Here is a 27,844-nt window from a genome sequence, read left to right as displayed (position 1 = left end):
CCAGGAATAGGGGCGCAGAGGCTTCTGGGAAACCGGAAGTTAATAACCGAAGCGGTTTCCTCCTCCGCCACTTCCAAAGTTTCTTACCCCTTGTCTCCTTATCCGGCCCTGGAACTCCCTCTGCCGGGCGCCTCAAGCCTGGGTAATTATGAAGTGGCAGCGGGGGACAGCGGGAAAGGGGGTCCGGAAGGGGGAGGGCGGGCGGCAGAGAGCGTGACTGAGCTCGAATTCTCCCTTTTACGTGTCCCTTTGGAGCAGACTCCTCCCGTCTGTGCCTCCTATATCCCCGCCAAGGCGGGACCCGCTCCCCTCTCCCCACGTCCGTTGACACTCCAGCTGGGCGAGGCTTGTTGGGGCCATAAAGGGGCCGTAAAGGACGTGAGGCTGCAGCCTGGAGCGCAGGGTACGGCGTATCCACGAGGCTGCTCCGGGGTCTGATTGTGATCGGCTTCTTCGAGATCTTTCCTGCTACTACGTCCTGCCTGGAGGCGGTGGTGGGGAGGCGGGGGGCGGTGACGGAGGTTTGGGGGGGGGCTGTACGGGATGTAGTTTTACCGCGCCCTGTAAGGACCCAGGAGTCCTGCCTCCCAGCCTCTGGGCCCCAGGTCCCCGAGCTCCTCCCTGGCCTCCCCTTTCCCCACCCCTCGGGCAGCCTCACTCACCCTAGGCAACTCCATTCTGGCTAGACAGGCAGTAATCACCAGAGAGAGGGCAGAGGGTGAAGAGGAGTTCAGGAGGGCTTCCTGGGGGAAGTGAGATTGACATTTGGATGGGCAGTGTTCCAAGCTGGGGAGGGAGAACCTGTGACCCGCCCATGGAGGACAGCCAGAGAAGGTGCTCCTGGCAACAGCTGGAGGTGCTGTTCATGGACCCCCCAGGAGGCTGGTGTGGCCCAAGGCAGAGGGGGTGGCAGGGAGGAGGGGGATGGGGCCATTAGGGCTGGAGTGCTGAAGAGCAGCATGGGGGATTTCCTCTGGGGAAATTCCACCCTACTTTGACCATACTTTAGGGGAAGATAAAGTTTAATCACCTGATTGAACAATGAAGTTACTTAACTCATACCTTATAGTGAATCTAGAACTTTAAGATAAGTCTTTTTTTAGATCTAATACAAAAAGGTGTTAAGTACCTATAAAGGTTAAATTAATCACCAAAAAAAGGTTAAGTAACTCACAAAAGGTGAACTTAACAAAGAAGGGTTAAGTAACTCTAAAGATATAATCTACTCAAAGAAGATAAGAACTAAAGAATAGACATTGATAGGAGGGGACATAAGAGTAAAGGGTCTATATATTGGCTCACTTCCTCTCTCTGGCACCTTTCTGGAGGTGAAGAGTTGGCTGGTGGCAGCGTGCTGGGCCTTTTGGCATATTAGGGTGGCAACAAGCTATTGTCTGGTTCCTGGTGAGTTTCTGGCTGAGTTTTTCCTCCTTTACTTTCCAACTTTATCCTCTTACAAGCCTTTAATCTTCAGAGACCTAGAGGCAGGGATTTTAAACTCCCCCTGGCAGAGGCCAGGCAGAAGGAATCCTGTATCCTCTTCACTCCTTCTCCTTAAATTCCTTCCCTCTATATTAATTAAATTACCATAAATTTCCAGATTGAGTTGGGTATTTTATTTGAGATTTCCCTTGGTGACCAATTAAATCTAGATTTTAAGTCACAACCCTAAAATTATCTTCACAGTCAGAGGAGGAAGAGGGCCTTCTCCACAGGGAAGACTGCCCTCTTGCAAAGGGAATCCGGCCTGGACCTGTATAGTGCTGTGGGATGGGCCTAGGTTCCAGTCTGGCCTCAAACCCTTCCTGTGCTCTTGGCGGCTCCCCATTTTGTCTTTGAACCCTGAGCCTGTCCTGGCCCCCTGGAAGGTCTTCCTGGCTGGAGAATCTCTGGAGACTGGCTGGGCGCCCCTGGATCACTGGGAAGGCCCCCCTCCTTCCCAAGGGGGTCTCCAGCAGGCACTTGAGGACTTCTGGGATGGGAATGCTCCTGGGGGTCCTCCTGCAGCCCATCCCCCCTCCCTGGAGAGCAGGGCTTTGGCTTTGGTCCAGTTTCTTGTCAGAGTGGGCTTACCTTAGCCTCCTGGCCTCATCTAGGCCCTGTTCCTGGTTTTCCTCCTCTCCCTCCCTTTTCCCTCCTCCCTTCCACCTGCACTGACCCCCCCCCCCCCCCCCCCCCCCCCCCCGCCTTCACCTGCCTGATTTTCCTGAGATGCTTCAAACCCCACCCCCCAGCACCCCCAGATGGCCCCTCATTGTGGGCCTCATATTCCCTCAGTCCCTCCATTCCCCCATGGGGCCCTGCTCTCTCTCTCAGTAGCTTTCTGCTCCCCTGCCTCCCTCAGCTGTATCTAGACCTTCTGAGGTAAAGGCAGGAGGAAAGTCCCTAGGATGGTGGAGGAGAGAAGGAGGGGCTGGATACAGGGGGAGGGGAGCTCTCTCCTGCAGAAATAGAAAGATGTTAATCTATGTGATACTATTTCTGGTGCAGTGACTGGATGCTCTGGCTTGTGACTAGAGAGAGCCGCTACTATTATGGAGCGACACTTGGAGGTACCTTGTTACAGTGGTGAGAGAGATGAGAGACTGCTGGTACAGGGGAATGCTCTGGGGTTTGCCTACTGATCCTTACTGATGACTAGTGGATCAATATTTCTCCTAATCTCCTCCTTCCCTCCCTCCCTCCCTCCTTACCCTCTCTTCCCTACCCCCCTTACCTCTCAGTTCTTCTTGAAGCCTTTGGCTTCATCCCTCACCCCTGAGTGAACTATAAAGATATTCTTTTCCTTTTCAAGTCAGGGGGTTTATTGGGAAACAGGATAGGAAACAGGGATGAGGGTGTCTCTAATCTATAATGAGGGAGAATTTGAGTGTTTTGGAAAGTAATCCAGTTACAATTGTTACTCTTAAGACAGTTAGAGAGATCAATGGGGGACAATTGTTAAAATCATCTTTTTTCTTCACAAAGTCTAATTTAGGTTGTTCAGCCTAATTTTAGAAGCCTCCCTCAAGGGTCCTTCAGTTCTCGATAGAAGTTTATAAGATCAGTTCAGGGCTTCTCTCCTTCAGTCAGCCACCAAGAAAAGTTCTTCTTCAGCCTGGCTTTCCTCCAACTCTTGGTCAGTAAAATCTCAGAGGGACATAAACAAATCCTCCTTTGGTTAGATAGCCCAAGGCCAATTCAGCCTCAACTCTTAGCGCCAGAGACAAAATCAGAAGTTTCTCAGTTTCTCCTGGCCAGCTCAACTGCCAGAGACAGAGACTGAATCAAAATCTAAGTTCCTGATTCTTCTCTTCTCTGTCTCCAGACCCCCAAATGTCTCTCCTGGGTATAATCTATTTGGAACCTTCTTCTTGATTGACAGGCAGGCCAGATCTCCAGCTTGTTTCTTACATCTTGGCTTGTCTTGCAAAACCTCTCTCCCTTTATGTCTCTACCACACTGCCCAGCCTGGTGGTGGCCCAGGAGAACCCCAAACCCCTGGGGTGGAGTCTGGAGTTGGGGGAGAGGTCTAGAGGGAGAGAGGGGCCATTCCAGGAGCCCAGGAATTCCTGACTCAGGTGTCCTGACCCCTAGCTCCTGCTTAGAGGTTCATTTGTGCTTCCCTCAGAGCCAGCCCTCTGGGAGGATTCCTGAGCTCTGCCTTTCTGCACCTGGGCCTGCCCAGGAGCCAAAGCCCTTTCCTGACCCCCTCTTCTAGGGTGGTTGTTATTAGTGGCAGTTATAGGCAGTTTTAGGTAGTAAATAGAGGTAGTTATAGTTAGTTATAGAATGACTAGTCTAAACATTAGGAAAATTTCTTCTCTACCTCTTTCCTGTATTTCTCTCCTTTACTATATTCATTTTACTTTATTATTTTACTGTCTCTATTTTAATGAAAAGAAATTATTCTTTGTTAAAAGCTGCTAGAAGTTTTCTTTCCTCTGACTTAAAGTGTGAATCTTAAAAACTACTCAGACTGTACTTTAGAAGATTTGATTTAGCTGTTTCCTTATTGTAACAATGGAGATACTTGGTCTAACAAGAGTCAGGAATGTCTTGGAAAGTTTACATTACTCCACCCAACTTAGACATACTTTAGGGGAAGATAAAGTTGTAAACTCCTGATTGAACAATGAAGGTACTTAACTCATGCCTTATAGTGAAGCTAGAACTTTAAGCTAAGTCTATTTTTAGATCTAATACAAAAAGGTGTTAAGTACCTGTAAAGGTTAAATTAATCACAAAAAGGTCAAGTAACTCACAAAAGGTAAGCTTAACAAAGAAGTGTGAAGTACTTCAGAAGATATAATCTAACCAGAGAAGGTGAGAACTAAAGAATGGTGATAACTACAAATGGGCAGTCCTGGAAAAAAAGCATCTACTGTGATTGGTAGACGTGAAAATTTAGGGGAGGTGACATAAGAGAAAATTTCTTTAAAAGGAGGGGTAAAAAGTCAGTTCAGGCAATTCAATTCAGGGTGGAGGTTCTGAACTCAGTTCAGGAGATTGAGTTCAGTGGAGGACTGGAGCTTCCTTGGAGATGGTCTCGTGGTGAGTGATAAGACTGACTCCCTGTCCTTTAGGCTCAGGGAGGCCTCTTTGGCCAAGGCCTTTAACTACTACCTGGCTCAGCCTGAGCCAGAGCAGTTTAAATTAATTCATTCTCTCTCTCTCTCCCCTTTTCCCCTCCTCTTACCCTTTCCCTCTCTCTCTCTCTCTTTCTCTTCCTTAATTCTTTCTCTATATTAATTAAAATCCCCATAATTCCCAGCTGACTTGGGTATTTTATTATTTGGGAATCATCCCTGATGACCAATTATTTAGATTTTTAAGTCAAAACACTAAAATTATCTTTTCAAAAGGGATAATATGAATTTACAGCTCTCTTCTCATGAAAACTGAAATGATTAAAATCTGATCTCTTATTTTGTGAAAACTCCTAATTTAACCCTTACAGACACAAGCCCAGGAAAAGATGGCAGAGCTTTACCAGATGGACTCACTGGGGCTACTTTGCTGCCTCTACAGGGAGCCTGCAGAAGAGCCTCAGGGATGACCTTTGAGAGGGACAGACTCCCAGCCCAGGTAAGTGCATTCCAACCCCAGATGGGAGCCCCATCAGCCAGAGAGGCCCTTCCCTGGCTCTGACACAAGATTGTCTGGAAGGCTGTTCCCTCCTTCCTGCTGGGCCATTTCTGCCCCCACATCCCAGGCAGGAGGAACAGGCCTTCCTGGCTTTCTTCTTGGCTTTGAGAGTGATCCTTTGTCCCTTGGGCAGCTCAGACCCCAATAGCTTCCCCCAGGCTCTGCCTCTCATGTCTGATTTCTCCCTGGACACAAGGGAGCGCCCAGGACGACCATTGACTCCTTCTTCCCTGTCTAGGGATCCTGTCTTTGCTCTCTGCTTGCCTGGTGACACTCACACCCTCTTCATCTGCTTCTTTTCACCTGTCCCCTCTTGAGTCTAACCCTAACCCTGGTCTGTGCCATCCTCAGGGAAGACATTGTCCCCTTTTGCTGCTCACTGGCTTCTGCCTCAAGTCCTTGAGTCTTCCTGGGTCTCTCCGGCTCCTTCCTCTTTCCTACTTCTTAGTCCAAGTCAACCAGTGTGGAGGAACACCCAGGTGTGTGCCTGGCACTGCTCAGCACAATGGAAGGTAGAAGCCATCTGCTGCCCTCCAGGCCCTCCCCCCCCAGACTGATGGAGGAGACCCCTCATCAGCCTTGTCCAAACCAGCTCTGTGGGGGCTGGAAGGAGGGAGGCATTGTGGGAAGGAAGACTAAGGGTTCTGGGAAGACCATTGATTCCCAAGGGGACGATTCAGCTGAGACTTGAAGGAAGCTTCGAGGCCAGAGTGTGTAAGGAATAGCTTTTGCTAAAGACAAGCAAGATATTCCAAAGACTGGGTCAACATTCCAGAGCTCTCAGAAGATGAGGAACTGAACACAGAGGCAGTTGAGACTGACAGTTGTCTCTCTGGGAAGAAGACCGAGAAGAACTGGAGTTGTATCTCTGAAGAGAAAAGCTGCCAGGAAATTGGACCATCTTGAAGGAGTGGTTGAGTGAATGATTACCTCACACTGGTGGACAGTGTGACTCAACTGTTCTTAGCAATTCAGGGTTGTAAGACAATCCCAAAGGACTCATGATGAGAAAAACCATCTGCTTCCAGAGAAAGAACTGATGGACTCTGAATTTAGACCAAAACACGTTTCTCTTTTTTCATTACATTCATTTTCTTTGGTTTGAGATTTCTTCCACAAATGACCAATAAGGAAAAATATTTTATGTGATTGCTCAGGTAAAGGCTAGCTCAGATTGTTCGTTCTCTCAGGGAAGGACAGTGGAGGGAGGGAGACTATTTGGAAGTTAATTTAAAAAATGAATATTAGAAATTGTAATTGGGGAGAAAATAAAATATTATTCTACATACATCTCCCTATAGCTGTGAGATGTATATGAGATGTTTCTCTCCTACCTTCTTATAGTGTGATCTTTAATATTTCCTTAAACCATGTCTGGTAGAGTATGGGGTAGTCTTATGTTCTGAGCCTCAAAGCCTTCCAGGCTGCATTACAGTTTTCTTAGCAGTTTTTATCAAATCAGGAATTTTCTCCCAAATTGCTTGTTTTCTCCCAAATAAATTTCTTTAGTCTGTTCCACTGTTTTATCTCCTTATCTTAACCAGTTCCCCAGGTTTAGGATGACTTCTGATCTGGTCTGAGCTCTGGGAGTGCTATTTCCCAGTTATCCTGGCTTCTTATTTTATTTTTTGTGATATGGTAGGTCGTTTGAAAAAAATAATTTTTTTCCCAAAGGATCATGAAAACATAATCAATTTAAAGATTAAAATAATTTGAGGATGAGAAAAAGAATAAAACCAATAATTGCTGAACGCATTGACAAAAAGCCAGTTAGGGGGCAGTCCCCTTTGGCATGAAAGTATAGATACAAATAAATGTTCAATCAACCACACCCAAAGTTCAATTTTGTGCAGCTTGTGGTCTGGAGGCTTCTTCATGGTGGCTTCTCCAACAGTTCAGTTCTGGATTCAGAGAGGTAGCATCTTCTTTACCTAAAATTCTTCTCAAAGGAATTTTAAACTTTGCAATTTAAATGATATTTTTTACATTCCCCCCATTAAGAGGGTGATTGAAAAATACAGGATCACTTAGGGATGCATGGCTGGGGTATGAGGTATATGAATCAATTGGCAAGAGAAATTAACAAAAACATCAGAAAAATCCAAAAAAGAAAAATTTCTGGATGAAAATATAGACTATCAAAGTCTTATGTGTAAAATTCCAAGTAAAAAGAAAAATAAATCTATAATAGGTCCTTGAATCAGGGCCCAATTAAAATGATCGAAACAATGATGCATTTACCCAGTCAGTAGCCAGGACTACAGAAAGTCACCACACTATGAAAGGCAGAAAAGGGGACCAGATTATGAGCCAAGGTTTCCGGGATACTCGTCTGTGAGTATTTTCAGAGTGAGTGTGGACACAAGAAAAGCCTATGTCGTCGTAACAACATGTTAAACACAGTAACCTCGAATCTTCACACTAGGTTCAAGACCTTTGTATTGGCCTAGAAGTGCATCAATCCATCCTGGATTGGCTTTTCTTTGGCCCTGTGCAATGGCTCTTGTGTATCTTGTCCTGGAATCAGATAGAATCATTAAGCAAAGTCTCATAATTTTTTAAATAATTAGTGGCATCATTTTATAGTCACAAGCTTTTGGGGCATACATTGACATTATAGCAAATGTATTTTAAACTTATATTACTGAAAAATCAAAAGGTTAAAGAAAATCTTAATACTGGTGACATGTGCTTCAAATATAAAAAGGAGAGAAAAAAATTAAAAAACTGAAAAAGTATATTGCAGATGCAAGAAAAATATAATAATAAAAGAGCTTTAAAATTCAAAAATATAGCTTATAATCATTGACACACTGTGTCAGCTAAGAAAATAAAGATTACAAGACTTTCTCACCAAAAATGAGATCCATTTCCTCTTAATATCTGGCCATGATCACTGTGAGTAGAAGGCAAATGAATTGAACAGTAGTACAAATATGTAGATATCAATATCCCCAAAATTCTCAATAGCCCAATTAATTACAATAGCAAACAAACACACTATCGTATTTCACATAAGTTGCTGTATGGCATTTTTTAAAACCTATGAATTGGTGGATATTTGTCACAATTTTTACAAACATAGCAATCTTTCAATCTTGGTAATAAGCATATTTTTAAACAAAGTAAAACTCATCTTGGGTTAAGAACATAATCAAGAAATCTATATATCATTCTGGTAGAAGTAAAATAGTGAGCTGAAGAGTATAAATAAAGGGGTGCTCCTTTTTTTGGAGGCTTTTTAGGGATACAAATACCCTGAGATTAACTGCCCCAACTTCCATTCACATGTGGGAAGGTTGGGATTTATAAAATGTATTTTACTTCAGCTACTGTAACGGGCCTTACCTTGTGGTAGGGCAGGCAAAATAACCAGAGATTGTTAAAAATAAATTACAAAAATCATATTTAAAAAACCCTTAAAATCAGTTGAGATATTTAGCACATTAAATTTTCCAAGGTTGTTATAGTAATTGTAACCAGTTCTGAAGTCCATCCATCCTCTATGTGATAATTTACAAAGTGAAAAATAGAAAAAAGCTGTTTTTTAAAATGGGCTTAATTACAATAATATTTGTTCAGCACAGTTATAGGGGAAAAACAACAGAATTTAACAGTAGTCAAAACTCAGTACATTAAAATGAACAGTATAACAAAATAATATGAACTTAAAATCACAAAGTTATATCTTAAACAAAACAATTAGGAAAATGCAACACAGAGATGAGATTTTTTTTTATAAACCATTGGAGTAAAATGCCTTAGAATATAGCCTCCAGTCTTTAAAGTTCCTTGTTGTTTTTTTTTGTTTGTTTGTTTTTAATTATCCATTTAAATGTCTGTTGTCCGAAGGCAGAGTGGTAAGGGCTAAGCAATGGGGGTTAAGGGCTCTGCTCAGGGCCCCACAGCTGGGAAGTATCTGAGGACAGATTTTAACCCAGGACCGCATGTATGTAGGCCTGGCTCTCAGTTCCCTGAGCCACCCATTTGTAAATTCATAGTTGAATCTTTGGCCTGAATCTTCTGGCACGCAGGTGAAATCAATGAAATTACCAGAACAGTCAAAAGGTATCCTTTTAAATAGCCCATTGCTTAAAAGTCTGTTTGAAAAGTCTGTTTCTTCTCCTCTCCCTTTTTTCTCTCTCCTGCTATGATCCCTTCTCCTGCCCCAGTCCATGTGGAGCCCAGGCCACCCACGTGGAGCCAATTACCCCCCCCCCCCCCATTTTGTTACCAGCCAAGAATCTGGGTTTGTTGGGCATGCAGGTCACCAGGTGATTGCAATCTTGGTTGAATCAGGTGGGCCAGGTGAGAGAGAGAAAGACCACTGGGGTGGGCAGGGCCGGGGCCAGAACTGGAGCGCAGACAAGCAGGGCCGAGCAAAGTGGGCAGCCGGGGTGGGGCCGGGACCAGGTAAGGACAGAGAGGGGTCAGGATCAGTAGCAGGAAAAAAACAGGCAGGCAGAACGAAGCAGCCAGGAACCAGGTGAGAGGCAAACAGCAAACAGGCAGGCAAGGAGAAGATAATGGCTGGAATGAGCAGTAGCTTTGCGAGGGTAAAAAAAAAAAACCTCGGCCAGAGAAACGTGGATCAAAAATAAATTTTCTAGGCACTAGCTATTAAAGATTAAATCAGAAGATTGAGATATTTCGTTTTCCCGAAGTGGTTACGCCAAACTGTAAAGATTAAAATTTAGGGGAGACTGAGGCAAAAGAAATTAGTTTCTCTCTGCAAGGAGTATTATATTTTTAGAGGTTTATTAGAGATTAAGGATTAAAGAAAATACAGGATAAGAAACATGTGCCTAGGCCAGAGTGGCCTAGACAAGATAATCTCACATCATGGAAGAGACTCATCTGCTCCAAAACGGAAGTCCAAAAGAGCCCACAAAAGCCTTTGCAATCAGGTTAAATAACTTCTCCATCTCGGCCCACCTCAGAATTCCATGAGATTACAAAGCATTTTGGGGAAGTGGAGCAAGGGCTTGTGGGGATTGAAGTCCAGAGTTCGAGTCTATTTTTTACACTTCTGGTTTAGCTCCTACCACTCTGATCTGTGGTTCTCTGTCTTCTCTGCTGGCCCCTCCTCTAGATTTTGTAACAGTGGGGTTGGGGTGAGGGAGTTCCTCCAGCCCTGTCTTTGGCCCTCTACTCTTCTTCTTCTGGACTTCTTTACTTGGTGATCTCATCAACTACCATGGATAGAAGCACCATCTCTCTGCTGATAAGTCTCAGATCTGCCTTTTTTTGCCCTAATATCTGTGCTGACCTGCAGTCTTTCATCTCAGATTTCCTTATAGGGATTTCACACTAGGTGACATCTTGAGCTCAGTATGTCCCAAACACATTGTTCTCTCTCACCTAGACAGAACCCCCACCTTCTCCATAATTGTATCCTCCTCGTTCCTCAGGGTCAAAACCAGGGAGCCCCCCTTGACTCCTCACTGTCCCTTAACCAATATATCCAATATGGTGCCAGGATCTCAGTTTCACCTTTACAGCATCTCTCCAAAATGACCCCTTCTGTTCTTTGTCACTGCCATCCTCCTGTTGGGGGCCCACATTACCTCCTTCCTAGACTATTAAGACAACCTCCTGCTGGGTGTGCTGCCCTGGGATATAGCAACAGGGCCACAGACACATGACTGACTTAACATCCCAGCAGTGGGGACCCTGGGTTCCCAGCTGCCCTGGTGGTTCTCTATAGAGATTTCCTTTGACACACAAGAAATTCCTTGGGTTCCTTCCAGAGAATCCTTGAGTTGCTTTTCTTAAGCCTCCATTGGACTCTTAAAGACTCAGTTTCTAGTGCTGGTTCTGACATTGACAAAGGTCAGGACCTTTGGGCCCCTCCCTTATCTGTGGGTCAGTTTCCCCCTGTAACTGACCAGAGGTGGGCTCTTCATTGTGATGTGGCTTTCAGCCCTCTGTGCTCTGACATGGTCTACTCTAGGAGGCAGTGACATTCCAAGATGTGGCTGTGGAGTTCACGTGGGAGGAGTGGTGCCTCTTGTCACCTCCCCAGAAGGAGCTGTACAAGGAGGTTATGCTGGAGAATACCCGGAACCTGCACTCTGTGGGTAAGGAGCCCTCTCCCTGTTGCCCGAGTCTGCCCTCCCAGGAAATATCACCCTGAGCAGCAGGCATGGTTGGGAGGAGTTTAAGGTATGAGGACTGGTATGCCCAGAGCCAGGGCCCTCCTGCTTCCTGGTTCTCCTTTAAAAGGGCTTTGCATTGTGTAATGGGACCTTGGGGGCTCCCTTTGGTGATCCTGAAGTCCAAGGTGAAATGCATGTTGGAGAATCTCAGATGTGGAAGTAATCTTAGAGCTGATTCCTTCTTGCCTCTCCCTGGCCCGGAATTGGGTCTCCCAAACCCATCTCTGAAAATTGTTCAGGAGGGTTTTGCTCCCACCCTCTTCCCCTCTTGGGTGGATCTACTTTTTGGGGTCTTTTTCTCTTTAACTAGCATAAACTTGTAGCTCACAGCACCTCTGTGTCCCCAGGAGAGATGGTTCATCCTTAGTTTTGCTTCTTATTGCTCTAATCCTCCAGTAGACCTAGTGAGGAAGGGAGGGAAGGGATGAAGCATTCATAACAGCCTGCTCTCATCCCAGGGCTCTGGGCACTTCTTCCTCACCTTTATCTTCCTAATTCAGTGACATGATTATCGCCATTTTATAGATGAGGAAATAGTTTTGATTAAGTGGCATTTTCTTAGGCTCCGATATAGGAGCTATTTGTGAGGAAATGTGAATTGAGGCCTTCCTGCCCTCTCCCTTTCTAGCTGCCTCTCCTTTCCAGATAATGGAAAACTATGGACTGAGTTTAGCCTTTTCTGAAGAAAATGCCCTAGAACCAAAGGTTCTGGTTTCAAATTGGTTCCCCAAGCTTCTCCATCCTCCTCTCCTCACCCTATTTGCTGGGGAGACTCTCCTCCAGGAGGCCCCTTAAGCCTCCTACAAGCCCTTCTTGCCCTCCTTTGTGATTGTCAAGGTGAATGGACTGGCTGAGAGACACCATTGGGCCCAAGGAGGATTGTTGAGTTCCCCCAGGTGAGGAATTAGAGATATCCTGAGAGAAGAGTCCTTGAGGTTCAGAGAGGTGTCAGGGAGGGAGGAACAAGCAGGGTGATGGGACAAAAACTGATCCATCTAGGTCCCTGTGTCTGGGGCTTCAGACTGACCCAGAACTGTGACCCTTGGACCCAGTGTGGGAGTTTAGGAGTTTCTTCCAAAATGGACCAGAACAGGATGGGGGAGGAGAGGCTGTTGTTCATTTGAGGTCCCCCACCGGGGTAATAGGCATATACTATCCCAGGTGCCTCCATTACAGACATGGAGGGGTAAGGGCAGACTCCTTTATGAATCCCACTGGACTCCCCATCCTTTCCCTAAAGATAACTCAGAGACAGCTTCTCTCCATCCTCTTCCCTAACTGATTTTCCATGCCCAGGGCTTCCAGCTCCCCCAGAAGACATGATCTCTTATATGGAACAGAGGGAATTCTCTTGGATGCTGGAGCAAGATGGCCTGAGCAGCTGCTGCCCAGGTGAGGGAGGGGGAAATTGGTATGGGAGAGCCAAGATGACCAGAGGGTTCTGTGTGCTCTGGTGAAGTCAGTGTTACGTTTGGGGAGCAGGAAGACCCAATTTGGAATTCTTTTTTCAGAGGTTTTATCAGGGTTCACTTGGAGAATAGAGGGAGAATAGAGTATTGGGGAATGGAAATACATTTAATTCTTCAGGGAAATGAGGAACTAGAATAGTGAAGAGAATGATAGTTTAAGGAGAAAAGCAATCCAAGGAGGAACTAATCCAAATTCTAATGATAAAAATAAACATCACCATTTGCATGTTTCCCCTAATATGTGTCATACACTTATAAATATTATCTCATTCAATCCTCATAGGAACCCTAGGAGTCACTTGATATTATTATATGTCCATATTATTGTTGAGGAGCCTGAGACCAATGAAGCTCCTGTGACTTGCCCAGGGCTAAAAGTTATAGTAAGTTTCTGAGGTGCAATGAGAATCACCACCACCTGTATTGGGATTTTTAAGAAGAATATCATTAAAATGCCATTATCTCTCTAAGGTGGGAAATAGGAAGAGAATTATACAAGCTTTCTTGCCCATTTTCTTATAAAAGGATCATGGACTCAACGAGACATATTTTTAAACATCAGAAATGCAATGTTTTAGTTTAAATCTTATTGAGTAGAAAGATTTTATTTTAGTGAAGAGAGGCATTTAAAGAAAAGAAATGGCTACTCTTAAGGAGTAGGAAACGGAACAAAATCTTTCATGCCTTGAATAATTGCAAAAAAGTGCTGAATTCCTTTATCTGATCTCAGATCTTGGAACCAAAAATAAGATAGAAAGCAATCACAGAGGGAATTACATAATGCTTCCAGAGAAGCTAGATGATGAAATGATAGATATATTTAGTCTACGTGTACCCTGTGGTGTCATACCTGTGAAGAGAGGACTGAATGTATAGACAATGAAAATAAAAGCAGAAAGATTGAATGTGAACAGTCTAGTACTGTGGAGAGAACATGCTCAGTCACAGGATTTGTTCTCACCTGCCAGGATTTCGGGTCAAGTTACTCATCCAGCCTTTTTGAAGTAATGATTTGTATTAGGAATGTAATAAAACTAGCTTGTCTCAAATCCCAGATTTGTTATGAAAGCCAGTGAGATCACATGGGAAGTTCTTTGTAATTTTAATTGTTCTTTAGGTTTGAGGTAATGGTATTGTCAAAGGATGGGTTGTTCCCATTTAAGTTAGAAGACTTTTCTTATCTGAAGAAATAGGATATAAAGTGGTTTATGTTCTAACAGTTCAGGAAAAGAGATAGAGTTATGTATGTGTATATGTCAATATATGTATTTTTTTGTAAATTTAAAAATTAATGTTCAGTATGCCAAGTATTATATTTAATAATATTTATTAAATTTAACTTGAAGCAAAGGGAAAATAAAAGGCTAGAGAAACCGAGAGAGCTCCCCACCTGCAAGTGGAACTGAGAGCCACATCTGTGTTAATCAAAACGAAAAACTCCAAGCACATCATGACCCACATATATGAAAGGGGAAAGAGAATTGTCAGAAATGTAGTCCTGGGCACACATTCTTTTTTTTTTAAATAATTTTTTATTTGATCATTTCCAATCATTATTCATTAGAGACAAAGATCATTTTCTCCCCCCCCCCCATAGCTGACGTGTGATTCCACTGGGTTTCACATGTGTTCTTGATTCGAACCCATTTCCATGTTGTTGGTATTTGCACTAGAGTGTTCATTTAGAGTCTCTCCTCAGTCATTTTCCTGTAGTCAAGCAGTTGCTTTTCATCGGTGTTTTTACTCCCACAGTTTATCCTCTGCTTGTGGATATTGTTTTTTAGATTCCTTCAAGTTGTTCTGGGACATTGCATTGACCCTAATGGAAAAGTCCATTACCTTCGATTGTACCACAGTGTATTAGTCTCTGTGTACAATGTTTTTCTGGTTCTGCTCTTTTCGCTCTGCATCACTTCCTGGAGGTTGTTCCAGTCTCCATGGAATTCCTCCACTTTATTATTTCTTTTACCACAATAGTATTCCATCACCAACATATACCACAATTTGTTCAGCCATTCCCCAATTGAAGGGCATCCCCTCATTTTCCAATTTTTGGCCACCACAAAGAGTGCAGCTATGAATATTCTTGTACAAGTCTTTTCCCCTATTATCTCTTTGGGGTACAAACCCAGCAGTGCTATGGCTGGATCAAAGGGCAGACAGTCTTTTATCGCCCTTTGGGCATAGTTCCAAATTGCCTTCCAGAATGGTTGGATTAATTCACAACTCCACCAGCAATGAATTAGTGTCCCTACTTTTCCGTATCCCCTCCAGCATTCACTACTTTACATAGCTGTCATGTTAGCCAATCTGCTAGGTGTGAGGTAATACCTCAGAGTTGTTTTGATTTGCATCTCTCTGATTATAAGAGATGTAGAGCACTTTAGTGTGCTTATTAATAGTTTTGATTTCTTTGGCTGAGAACTGCCTGTTCATGTCCCTCTGGGCACACATTCTAATGACTACAATCTCCTGTGATCCTTTGGAAGACTAGTCTCCCTCCCCAGTGGTTCATCAAAACATAACTTATAATATGAACCAGAGGTATATACAAATGTTAGCTTTTTAAAGGGAAATTACAATAATTTGGGGATATGTGGAAAAATAAAAGAGAAAAGGAATAAAACCAATAATAGGTTCATTGACAGAAAACCAATTAAGGGTCAGTCCACTTTGGCATAAGAGTGTACATTCAAATGAATGCATTCAACACCTCCCTTCCTCCTCTCAGTTCAAATTCGCCATATCTCAAAGTTCACCCTGGATCTTGTGGTGTAGTGTGTGGCCTCTTCAGACATATTCATGGCACCTTCTCCAAAAGTTCACCTTCTGGATTCTGGGAGGTTGTCTCTCATTCTAAGTTGGGCTCAAATTGAAATCAAAGTTTACAACAATAATATCCCCCCCCCCCCATTATACTTTCCCTCCTGAAGAGGATATTGGGATATATACATCCTATACATAGGAATTACATAGGGATACATGGTCGAGTCATACACATTTGAATCAATTATCAAAACCATCAAAGAATCCAAAGAAATTAAAAAATTAACTTTGAGTAAAATATAGAATATATATAAGAAATACTTGAAAAATTTTGGAAAGGAAAAAAATAAAATTCACACATCATAACAGGTTCTTGTAGTGATCCATGTCTCATAAGCATGCAATGACAATCACTAGCCCAATTTAGCAACCTAGACTGTAGTAAGTTTGAACATGATGAAAGAATATAGAAAAAGAGACTAGATTTTGAGAGAAATGGGAAAGAGAATTCCCCAGTTTGACCCTTTTCTTCACTTCCTGGCATAATGGAGCCAGAACAATCAATGTTATGTGTTTGGTATAGAGTCTGGTACAAGGAAGTCCTGCATTTAATACATGTTAAACAGCCTCAATCTCAAATTTCACACATGGTCAAGTCATTGGGCTTTTTTGTGCAGAATGTCGTCAATCCCCATAGGATTATCTTGATTTCTTATACCTTTTGTGCTTATTTGGCACTTTGCAGGTCAAGTTCTGTGATCCTTTGTGATCCATTTCTCCTTGGATTAGACATAGTTATTGAGCAAAAGTCTCATAATAGTTAAATAACTAGTGGCAAGTGGCCATACTTCAAAGCTTTTTGGGTATACTTTTGTTAGACAAATGGATAACAGGTTATTACCTTTTCAATATTGATGACATGTGCCACAGAGGCAAAAAATGAGAAGAAAAATCAAATACATGTAGGAAGAAAGCAAAAATATTAAAATTGTGTATGTTTCACAAGTACAGAGGGAAAGTATAGGGGATACTTTTCAAAAAGTAAGATTCATTTTCTCTTTGAATTACCATGATCTGCAGTTTAAGTGCAAATGAGGTAGATAAAATAATTCGAGTGCAAATGAGGTAGATGAAGCAACAATACATTCAAGAAAAAAAAAATTTAAAAAGGCCCAAAATGTTACAAAAGGCACATCAGGTCAATATAAGTAACTAATACATATTTTCTTCTTTGAGGTAGTATGTGTGGCCCTACAAGGGAAATTCGTTCAAGTACAAGGATCAACCAAATAAAGTGCAACAAAAATAGTACAAATCCAGCAATAAAGAAGTCTTATCACAATCAATAGTCAAATACAATCAGTATAAGCAATCATTCATTATCAACAAAAGGTACTTGTTTTACATGGCTACAATGAAACCATGAGTCCCTCTCTCTGATTTTTATGGCTGTTGTAGTCAGTAGGACTTGGAACAGTTTGTCAAAAGGAGGTTCAGTTGACCAAGTATGTTTGAAATTCTTTATGTTCACACTGTCACCTGGGTTTAAATCATGAAGCGAGAAGTCTATGGGGCCTGCTTGAATAGCGGCTTCAGAGTCATGGATTTCTTGCAATTTTGTTTGTAACTGTCTGATATATGTAGCGATGGTTTTATCCTCTCCTAGCAATGAGGTATAGGCAGGGATAAATGGTTGTGCCTGAATAGGTAGATGTCCAAATAGCATCTCAAATGGTGAGATGTCTAAATCACCTCTGGGTCTGCTTCTGAGATAAAATAGGGCCAGAGGTAGAATTTCAGGCTATTTCAAATGAGTCTCCATGCACAATCTGCCAATTATGGTTTTAAGTTCTTTATTCTTTCAACTCGGCTGGACCTCTGGGGATTATATGGCATATGAAATTTAGGAATGATCCCGAAACATGAGTAAATCTGAGACAAGACTGCATCAATAAATGAATTCCTTTATCCGATTCAATAAGTACTGGTAGGCCAAAATGAGAAATAATTTCTTTCAGAAGGACTTCGGCAACAAAAGGCAATGTAGCATGAGCAGTAGGAAATGCTTCAAGCCACCTGGTCAGCTATGGCATGAAGAGAAAAAATTTATACTGTCCAGTTGTGGGCATAAAGATAAAATCAAATTTTAAATGCTCAAATGATGTGTAAGAAGAGGACATCCACCAAAGGCTTTGCCATGAAAGGCATGTTGATTAAAAGCCTGGCAGGTAGGACAAGCTATACATACTTTGGAGGCAATTGTAGTTATTCCAGGTGGTAGCCATGCACTTTTAACAGAGTCCACAATGCCTTGGGTGCCAAAATGATCATATTTATGAATGGAGTGACAAATTTGGTTATAGAAAGCTCTAGGGAGCAAGGGTTTGCCATCTGATGATACCCATACTACATTAATCTGTTTTGTTTTAAATTTTTGCTTCCATTTTTCCTCTTATAGGAAAGGAATAGATCCAACTCATCAGTAATTGTTAGTGGCATAATTAATTCAGGTCCTTCTATAGCTGCTAGTTTTGCTGTGATATTTGCTTGGCTTTTTCCTCTGGAGAAAGGTTCTTGCCATCCGTGTGTACAGAGCAGGGAACAATAGCTATGATTTCAGGGAACTACATGGCAGAAATAAATTCAGTAATAAGGTTTGCCTTGGCAATACATTATACAGCTGATGTTAAGAATCCCCTCTGAAGCCATAGCATACCAATGGTGTGACACATGCCAAATTTTTTTTGAGGATTTCTTTATTTTTTATTTTATTTTATTTTTGTTACAATACACACTTTATTTCCCTCCCTCCCCTCCACCCACCCTTCCCATAGCCAACACATAATTTCATTGGGTATTACTTGTGTCCTTGATCAGAACCTATTTCCATGTTGTTTGCACTAGGATGTTCATTTAGAGTCTACATCCCCAACCATATCCGTTTGATCCATATAATCAAGCAGTTGTTTTTCTTCGGTATTTTTAATCCCACAGTGTTTCCTCTATATATGGATAGTGGTTTTTCTCGTAGATTCCTCCAAGTTGTTAAGGATCACCGTATTGCCACTAATGGAGAAGTCCATTACATTCTATTGTACCACAGTGTATCAGTCTCTGTGTACAATGTTTTCCTGGTTCTGCTCCTGGAGGTTGTTCCAGTCTCCATGGAATTCCTCCACTTTATTATTCCTTTGAGCACAATAGTATTCCATCACCAACATATACCACAATTTGTTCAGCCATTCCCCAATTGATGGGTATCCCCTCATTTCCCAATTTTTGGCCACCACAAAGAGAGCAGCTATGAATATTGTTGTACATGTATTTTTCCTTATTATCTTTTTGGGGTACAAACCCAGCAGTGCATGGCTGGATCAAAGGGCAGTCTTTTATTGCCCTTTGGGCATAGTTCCAAATTGCCCTCCACAATGATTGGATCAATTCACAACTCCACTAGCAATGCATTAATGTCCCAACTTTGCCACGCCCCCTCCAGGATTCATTACTTTCCTTTGCTGTCATGCTAGGCAATCTGGTAGGTATAAGGTGATATCTCAGAGTTTTGATTTGCATTTCTCTGATTATTAGAGATTTAGAGCATTTTTTCATATGCTTATTAATAGTTTTGATTTCTTTCACTGAAAATTGTCTATTCATGTCCCTTGCCCATTTATCAATTGGAGAATGACTTGATTTTTTGTTCAATTGGATTAGTTCTTTATAAATTTGAGTAATTAGACCTTTGTCAGAGGTTTTTATAATGCAGATTGTTTCCCAATTTGTTGCTTCCCGTCTACTTTTGAATGCATTAGTTTTGTTTGTACAAAAACTTTTTTATTTGATGTAATCAAAATTATTGATTTTATATTTTGTGATTTTTTTCTAGCTTTTGCAATTTTAAAGTCTTTCCTTTCCCAAAGATCTGACAAGTATACTATTCTGTTTTCACCTAATCTGCTTATAGTTTCCTTCTTTATATTCAGGTCATTCACCTATTCTGAGTTTATCTTGGTGTAGGGTGTGAGATGTTGATCCAGACCTAATCTCTCCCATACTGTCTTCCAATTTCCCCAGCAGTTTTTATCAAATAGTGGGTTTTGGTACCAAAAACTGGGATCATTGGGATCATCATAGACTGTCTTGCTGATGTCATTTACCCCAAGTCTATTCCACTGATACTCCTTTCTGTCTCTTAGCCAGTACCAAATTGTTTTGACGACCACTGCTTTATAGTATACTTTGAGATCTGGGACTGCAAGTCTTCCTTCCTTTGCAATTTTTTTTTCATGGTTTCCCTGGATATCCTTGATCTTTTGTTCTTCCAAATGAACTTTGTTATGTTTTTTTTTATAATTCAATAAAAAAGATTTTTGGAAGTTCAATGGGTATGGCACTAAATACATAAATTAATTCGGGTAGGATTGTCATTTTTATTATGTTAGCTCATCCTATCCATGAGCAATCAGTGTTTCTCCAGTTGTTTAGATCTAGTTTTAATTGTGTGGAGAGTGTTTTGTAATTGTGTTCATATAGTTCCTATATTTGTCTCAGCAGATAGATTCCTAAGTATTTTATATTGTCTAGGGTGATTTTGAATGGAATGTTGAGTATGGATATTTCCTCATGGTCTATACTTCCTTTTGTCAGGATGTAATTATCTTCCCCATGTATTGTAACTAGATTTATTTTATTTTTACTTTGGCTCTGTCAGATAGCATGATTGTGACTCCTGCCTTTTTATCAGTTGATGCCCAATAGATTTGGCTCCATCCTCTTACTTTCATGCGTATCTACTGTCTTTATGTGTGTTTCTCTTTCTAGTTCTTGCTGCTTTAATGGGTTGGGGATATATAGAAATACTGATGACTTATGTGGGCTTATTGTGTATCCTGCATCTTTGCTAAAGTTGTTGATTATTTCAACTAGCTTTTTGGTTGATTCTCTAGGATTCTTTAAGTAGACCATTATATCATCTGAATACAGTGATAGCTTGGTCTCCTCATTGCCAATTTTAATAACTTCAATTTCTTTTTCTTCTCTAATTGGTACTACTAGTGTTTCTAGTACAATGTTAAATAATAGAGGTGATAATGGGCATCCTTGTTTGACTCCTGATCTTATTGGGAAGGCTTCTAGTTTATCACTATTGCAGAAGATGTTTGCTGATGGTTTTAGATAGATACTGTTAATTATTTTTTGGAAAGACCCTTCTATTCCTATACTTTCTGGTGTTTTCAGTAGGCATGGGTATTGTATCTTATCAAAGCCTTTTTCTTTATCTTTTGAGATAATGTGATTTTTGTTAGTTTGCTTGTTAATATGGTCAATTATGTGGATAGTTTTCCTAATATTGAACCATCCTTGCATTGCTGGCATAAATCCTACCTGGTCATAGTGAATAACCCTTGTGATGACTTGCTGGAGTCTTTTTTCTAGTATCCTCTTTAAGATTTTTGCATCTAGAGATTGGTCTATAGTTTTCTTTCTCTGTTTTTGACCTTCCTGGTTTTGGCATCAGTACCATGTTTGTGTCGTAAAATGAATTTCTGTTAAATAGTTTGTATGATATTGGGTTTAGTTGTTCTTTGAATGTTTGATAGAATTCTTTTGTGAATCCATCTGGACCTGGGGATTTTTTTCTTAGGGAGTTCTTTGATGGCTTGTTTAATTTCTTTTTCTGATATGGGGTTGTTTAGATAATCTTATTTCTTCCTCTGTTAGTCTAGGCAATTCATATTTCTGTAAGTAATCATCCATATCACCTCAATTGCCATATTTGTTGCCATATAATTGGGCATACTTGTTTTTAATGATTGCCTTAATTTCCTCTTCATTAGAGGTAAGGTTTCCCTTTTCATCTTGGATACTGTCAATTTGGTTTTATTCTTTCCTTTTTTTAGACTGACCAGTACCTTTTCTGTTTTATTTGTTTTTTAAAAGTACCAGCTTCTAGACTTACTTATTAAATAAATAGTTCTTTGACTTTCAATTTTATTAATTTCTCCTTTGATTTTTAGGATCTCTATTTCAGTCTTCATCTGAGGAATTTTAATTTGTTCACTTTCTAATTTTTTAATTTGCATGCCCAATTCATTGACCTCTGCTCTCCCTAATTCATTAATATATGAACTCGAGGATATAAATTTCCCCCTGCGTACTGCTTTGGCTGCATTCCATAGGTTTTGAAAGGGTATCTCGTCATTGTAATTTTCTTCAATGAAGTTATTAATTGTTTCTACGATTTGTTCTTTGACTAACTGGTTTTGGAGAATTGTATTGTTTAATTTCCAATTAATTTTTGATTTACCTCTCCATGTACCCTTACTAATTATTATTTCCATTGCATTGTGATCTGGGAAGGTTGCATTTATTATTTCTACTCTTTTGCAGTTGTTTGCAATGATTTTATGCCCTAATACATCATCAATCTTTGTGAATGTACCATGTGCTACTGAAAAGGTGTATTGTTTTCGTCCCTATTTATTTTTCTCCACATATTTACTAAGTCTAATTTCTCTAAGATTTCATTCACTTCTCTTACCTCTTTCTTATTTATAGTTTGGTTTGATTTATCTAGCTCAGATAGAGGAAGATTCAGGTCTCCCATTAGTATAGTCTTTTTATCTGTTTCATTCTTGAGCTCCACTAATTTCTCATTTAGAAATTTGGATGCTATGCCATTTGGTGCATACATGTTGAGTATGGATATTTCCTCATGGTCTATACTTCCTTTTGTCAGGATGTAATTATCTTCCCCATGTATTTTAACTAGATTTATTTTATTTTTACTTTGGCTCTGTCAGATAGCATGATTGTGACTCCTGCCTTTTTATCAGTTGATGCCCAATAGATTTGGCTCCATCCTCTTACTTTCATGCGTATCTACTGTCTTTATGTGTGTTTCTTGCAGACATGGTAGGGTTTTGGATTCTAATCCACTCTGCTATTCGCTTGTGTTTTATGGGTGAGTTCATTCCATTCACATTCAGAGTTATGATTACTAGCGGTGCATTTCCCAGCATTTTGATTTCTACTCCTAGTCTTGCCTTTTCTTTCACTATTTCCTTCTATACCAATGTTTGTTTTTAATCAGTCCCCCTAGTTCCATCCCTTATTTTACTTTACTTTCTATCCTCTCTTCTTATTCCCCCCTTATTTTCTTTGCAGTCTTTTTAAAACTACCCCCCCACCCTTTCCCTCCCTTATACTGTTTCCCTCCCCACCAATCTGTTTGTTATCCTTCTACACCTCTATAGGGCGAATCTATTCTTTTCCCTAATGGATTGGAGTGTTTGTCCCTTTTTGGGTCAATTTCAATGCAAGTAAGAGTTGAGTTTTTCCTGTCTCCAACCTCTTTACCCTTCCAGTGTATTGATGTGCTCCCCCCTCCCGCCATAAGCTTCTTTGTGACACATAAATCTACCCTTTTTGTTGCTTTTCCCATTTCTTTAATATTAACCTCTTTTTTAGCTCTAGTTTTGTGTATATGTATATATATATACATATATATATATACATGTATATGTATTTATGCATACATATATCTGTATACCTATTTATGTCTTGCTATTTCATCCTATAGAGTATATCACTGTTCCCTCTAAGGGTAATTCTTCTACCTGCCCAGGTGATAACAGTTTTTAAGAGTTACTAATGACCTCTTTTCTTATACGGATACATATCATTTTAACTCATTGAATATCTTTAAAAAAAAGTTTTTTTGTTTTTCTTTTTTCCCTCTTTTATAATTACCTTTTGATGGTTCTCTTGAAGGCTTTCATGCAGTGAAGCATTTATGCTTTTTTTTTTTTAGCATTTTAACAAAAAATAGGAAAAGGGGAAAATATACTTTTGAATGTATATTGTTTGTTTTATATGAAATTTTTAAACTTCTATCATTTTAAAATCATTATTGTGGTGGGTATCGGATAAGGGGAGATTTGGCTTATTTAATTTAATTTTTTAAGATTTTGTTGAATTTTTATTCATGGAAAAATTTTTTAATTTTTTCATGTATTTGTTACTGCCTTCTGCTGGCAAAAAAAAAAAATCCCAGCTACTGTAGCTAAGCAAAAAAAAAAGGAGGAGGGAAAAGAAAATAATATTTTATTTTTTTGTGTTTAATATTGATCAAGTAACACTACAACAGGGAGGAGTTATGGGCATGATTTGGCGTGGGTTGGGGTAATTGGTATAGTTAGGGTCTGCCAGAAACCAAAATGGAGGATATGAGTACAACACTGTGTGGGGTTTGGTTCGTGTTTTCCCCAAAAGCAAAGTGGTTCTGGAGGAAAGATGTGAGTTTGGGTAAAGCAGAAAGAGAGATAGGAGTTAGGTAGCCTGTGGTGGGTTAAAGAGGGCCAGGACCCCTCCACCCGCCTAGGCAAAGAGCCTGGAAGAGGTTAGGAGGCAACCAGCTGCCCTGCACAGAAAGGGACTCTCATTACTCACCAGCTGTCACTGAGGTAAGTACAGCAACAGGAAGCAGCAAGATGTGGAACAGGACTGGCAGAAGTTGCAGGGGCACAAGGTTTGGGCAAGCTGCTGGCATACAGCAGCTCAAATCAGTCGGGGAAGAGCAAGCTCAACTTTGGCCTGGCGGTTTGGGCCCCTGGGGCAGGAAACCCAGCAAGAAAAACTCAAGTTCTTGGTTCTTCGTAGGTTCGCCAGATTGAAAATTTTTAAATTAATATTAAATGCTCCAAGCATTATATTTAGTAATATTAAATTTAACTTGAAACCAAGGAAAAGTAAAAGTCTAGAGAAGCCGAGAGCTCCCCCACCTCCATGTAGAACCAAGAGTCAGGGCTTTGCAAACCAAAACTAAAAACCCCAACCACATCATGATAAAGTATACAGAAGGGAAAAGGGAATTGTGGGAAATGTAGTCCTAGGCACACATTTTAATATATTTTTACTGATGGTTTCTTACAGAAGGAAAGATTAGACCTGAAACGAAGGCGAATCCAACAGAGATGAGCCTTCCTGTGAAAGAAATGAACCTACATGGTCCTGATAACTTTTCTTTCAAAGAATGGTGTGTTCCATCTCCAAAGTTATCTCATATTGAACATCAAAGAATGCACACCAAGTTAAAATCTAGTGAAAGTAATCAGAGGGGAAAGACTTTTACATACGGGTCCAATCTTACTGGACATCAGAGGATACACACTGGGGAGAAACATTATGAACGCATGCAATTCAGTTGTAGTCACCATCTTGTACATCAGAAAATGCACATTGGGGAGAAACCTTATGAATGCAAGCAGTGTGGAAAGACATTCAGTCAGAGTGACATGCTTGCTGTATATCAGAGAATCCACACTGCAGAGAAACCTTATGAATGCATGCAATGCGGAAAGACATTCAGTCGGAGATACCATCTCACTATACATCAGAAAATGCACATTGGGGAGAAACCTTATGAATGTAAGAAGTGTGGAAAAACATTCAGTCATACTTCTAGTCTTGCTGTACATCAGAGAATTCACACTGGAGAGAAACCTTACGAATGCAAGGAGTGTGGAAAGAAATTCAATCGGACATGCCAACTTGCTGTACATCAGAGAATGCACACTGGGGAGAAACCTTATGAATGCAAGCAATGTGGAAAGACATTCAGTCGGAGTGACCATCTTGCTGTACATCAGAAAACGCACAATGGGGAGAAACCTTATGAATGTAAGCAGTGTGAAAAGACATTCAGTCGGAGTGACCATCTTGCTGTACATCAGAAAATTCACAATGGGGAAAAACCTTATGATTGCAAGCAGTGTGGGAAGGCATTCAGTCGGAGACACCATCTTACTGTACATCAGAAAATGCACAATGGGGAGAAACCTTATAAATGCATGCAATGTGGAAAGACATTCAGTCAGACTTCTAGCCTTGCTGGACATCAGAAAATGCACATTGGGGAGAAACCTTATGAATGCAAGAAATGTGGAAAGGCATTCTGTCAGATTTCTAGTCTTGTTGGACATCAGAGAATGCACAATGGGGAGAAACTTTATGAATGTATGCAATGTGGAAAGACATTTATTTATAGTTCCCATCTTCTTGTACATCAGAGAATCCACACTGGAGAGAAACCTTATGAATGCAAGCAGTGTGGAAAGACATTTAGTCGGAGTGACTTGCTTGCTGTACATCAGAGAATCCACACTGGGGAGAAACCTTATGATTGCAAGCAGTGTGGAAAAACATTCAGTCGGAGTGACCATCTTTCTGTACATCAGAGAATGCACACTGGGGAGAAACCTTATGAATGCAAGAAGTGTGGAAAGACATTCAGTCAGATTTCTAGTCTTGTTGGACATCAGAAAATGCACACTGGGGAGAAACCTTATGAATGCAAGAAGTGTGGAAAGACATTCACTCGTAGTTCCCATCTTGCTCTACATCAAGGAATCCACACTGGAGAAAAACCTTATGAATGCAAGGAGTGCGGAAAGACATTTAGTCAGACGTCTAGTCTTGTTGTACATCAGAGAATGCACACTCAGGAGAAACCTTATGAATGCATGCAATGTGGAAAGACATTCACTCGTAGTTCCCATCTTGCTGTACATCAGAGAATCCACACTGGAGAGAAGCCTTATGAATGCAAGGATTGTGGAAAGAAATTCAATCAGAGAGCCCGACTTGCTGTACATCAGAGAATGCACACTGGGGAGAAACCTTATGATTGCAAGCAGTGTGGAAAGGCATTCAGTCGGGGAGACAATCTTGCTGTACATCAGAAAATACACATTGTGTAGAAACCTTATGAATGCAAGCAGTGTGGAAAGATGTTCAGTAGGAGAGGCCAACTTGCTGGGCATCAGAGAATGCATACTGGGGAGAAACCTTATGAATGCAAACAGTGTGGAAAGACATTCAGTCAGAGAAACAATCTGTACAACAGAGAATGCATGCTGGGAAGAAACCTTATGACTGCATGCAATACGGAAACACATTCAGTCGGAGAGACCCACTTGCTGTACATCAGAGAATTCACACTGGGGAGAAACCTTATAAATGCAAGCAGTGTGGAAAGACATTCAGTCGGAGAGACAATCTTGCTGTACATCAGAGTTATCAGAGTATTCACACTGGAGAGAAACCTTAAGAATACAAGGTTTGTGGAAAGGTGTTTACATGTAGCTCCAGTCTTGCTATTTTGTGAAGGAAATTTAACCTTCCCCCTGTCTGGGGAAACATACCTGACATGAGCCTGGACTTGACTCAGCGGTTAGAATAAACTAGAAGCCTTCCTAGTATAAACAGAACTGAATCAAAGATGCCCATGACCACCACTCTTCAAAATTTTAAGAAAATTGCTAGCTAGAGTAATGAGAGAAGGAGGAATGAAGGAATAAGAATAGGCAATGAGGACCAAAAACGATCACTTTTCCCAGGTGGTATTTAATATACATAAAGAATTAGCCAAAAGGTTAGAAAAACAATTAGCAACTTGATCAAAGTTGTAGGATAATAAATGGAAACCACAGAATTCCTCTTTACAACCAATGGAACATAGGGGAGATATAGAAATAGAAATTCCATTAAAAATGACTGTAGACAATATGAAAACTACCTGGGAGTTCACTGCCACGATATCTACTACCCTAGAATTCCCTGAAGACTGTATCTTAATCTATCATTCTTTATTGGTAAAGGTTAGAGGGAGAGAACAAAGATCACATGACCACCTGGCTGGGTCTAATTTAAAACTGTTTCCATGCTTCCCAGGCTCATGCTCCAAAGTAGCTGCATTTGGCTCCAGCAGCTGAGCACAACAGATGCCAGTGTGAGATTATCATTCAATGCTCCAGAGAAGGGAGAGGGACCAGTTGTATGAAATAAGCCCATCATTTGGAATAACCCCTAGACATTTCCCAGCCTGATGATCTTTGATAAACTGCATAATATCTTTGAACCTCCTCCCCATCTTGTAAGAGGGAGATGATAACAACAGTGGTTTGTGGGCCTCAGATGAGGTCATACACATGCAGTGATTTCCAAATACTAGATCTTTCTCCAGGGATGTCTATAGTCTTGCATTGTCAGGATAAAATAGCTTGGAAATTCTAGTTCAGAAATGTACCTGATGAGTCGAGCTGAGTGAGAATGGGAAAACTTTGATTAAAATTTTGATTAATAGTTTAAAGTATTAACTAAAAACTGCTATTTTTAGTATTAAAAAGCCATTGTGTGACTGGACATTCCCTTTTGAGTTCCTGTTTTGACCTACCTTGTAATAATTAAAAATAATATTTCTACCCGGATATATATGTTTTATAAAGTTTATTAAAAGGGTAGACAACTGTTCCTCTAAGTAAC

General features: G+C 40.9%; 1 protein-coding gene across 1 annotated transcript; it reads left to right on the top strand.

The window, feature by feature from the left end:
* On the top strand, positions 1-27,789 carry LOC100013400 (zinc finger protein 883-like). Its single transcript, XM_056821268.1, has 6 exons — positions 1-142; positions 2,491-2,552; positions 4,940-5,067; positions 11,081-11,207; positions 12,582-12,677; positions 24,455-27,789. Exons 2-6 carry the CDS (start codon positions 2,498-2,500, stop codon positions 26,278-26,280), a joined length of 2,232 nt encoding a protein of 743 aa, XP_056677246.1. The 5' UTR covers positions 1-142; positions 2,491-2,497; the 3' UTR covers positions 26,281-27,789.
* The last annotated feature ends 55 nt before the right edge of the window (positions 27,790-27,844 follow it).

The sequence above is a fragment of the Monodelphis domestica genome, chromosome 3 (genome assembly GCF_027887165.1).
Source record: "Monodelphis domestica isolate mMonDom1 chromosome 3, mMonDom1.pri, whole genome shotgun sequence".
In the NCBI taxonomy this organism is placed as follows: Eukaryota; Metazoa; Chordata; class Mammalia; order Didelphimorphia; family Didelphidae; genus Monodelphis; species Monodelphis domestica.
This window is presented reverse-complemented; position numbering and strand designations above follow the sequence as displayed.

Bases quoted from the DNA above. Each gene is read 5' to 3' on its own strand.
- LOC100013400 (XM_056821268.1), top strand. From the start codon at position 2,498: ATGCTCTGGCTTGTGACTAGAGAGAGCCGCTACTATTATGGAGCGACA. The intron at 5,068-11,080 runs GTAAGTGCATTC...GGTCTACTCTAG, and splicing joins GGGACAGACTCCCAGCCCAG to GAGGCAGTGACATTCCAAGA. The intron at 12,678-24,454 runs GTGAGGGAGGGG...GGTTTCTTACAG, and splicing joins CCTGAGCAGCTGCTGCCCAG to AAGGAAAGATTAGACCTGAA.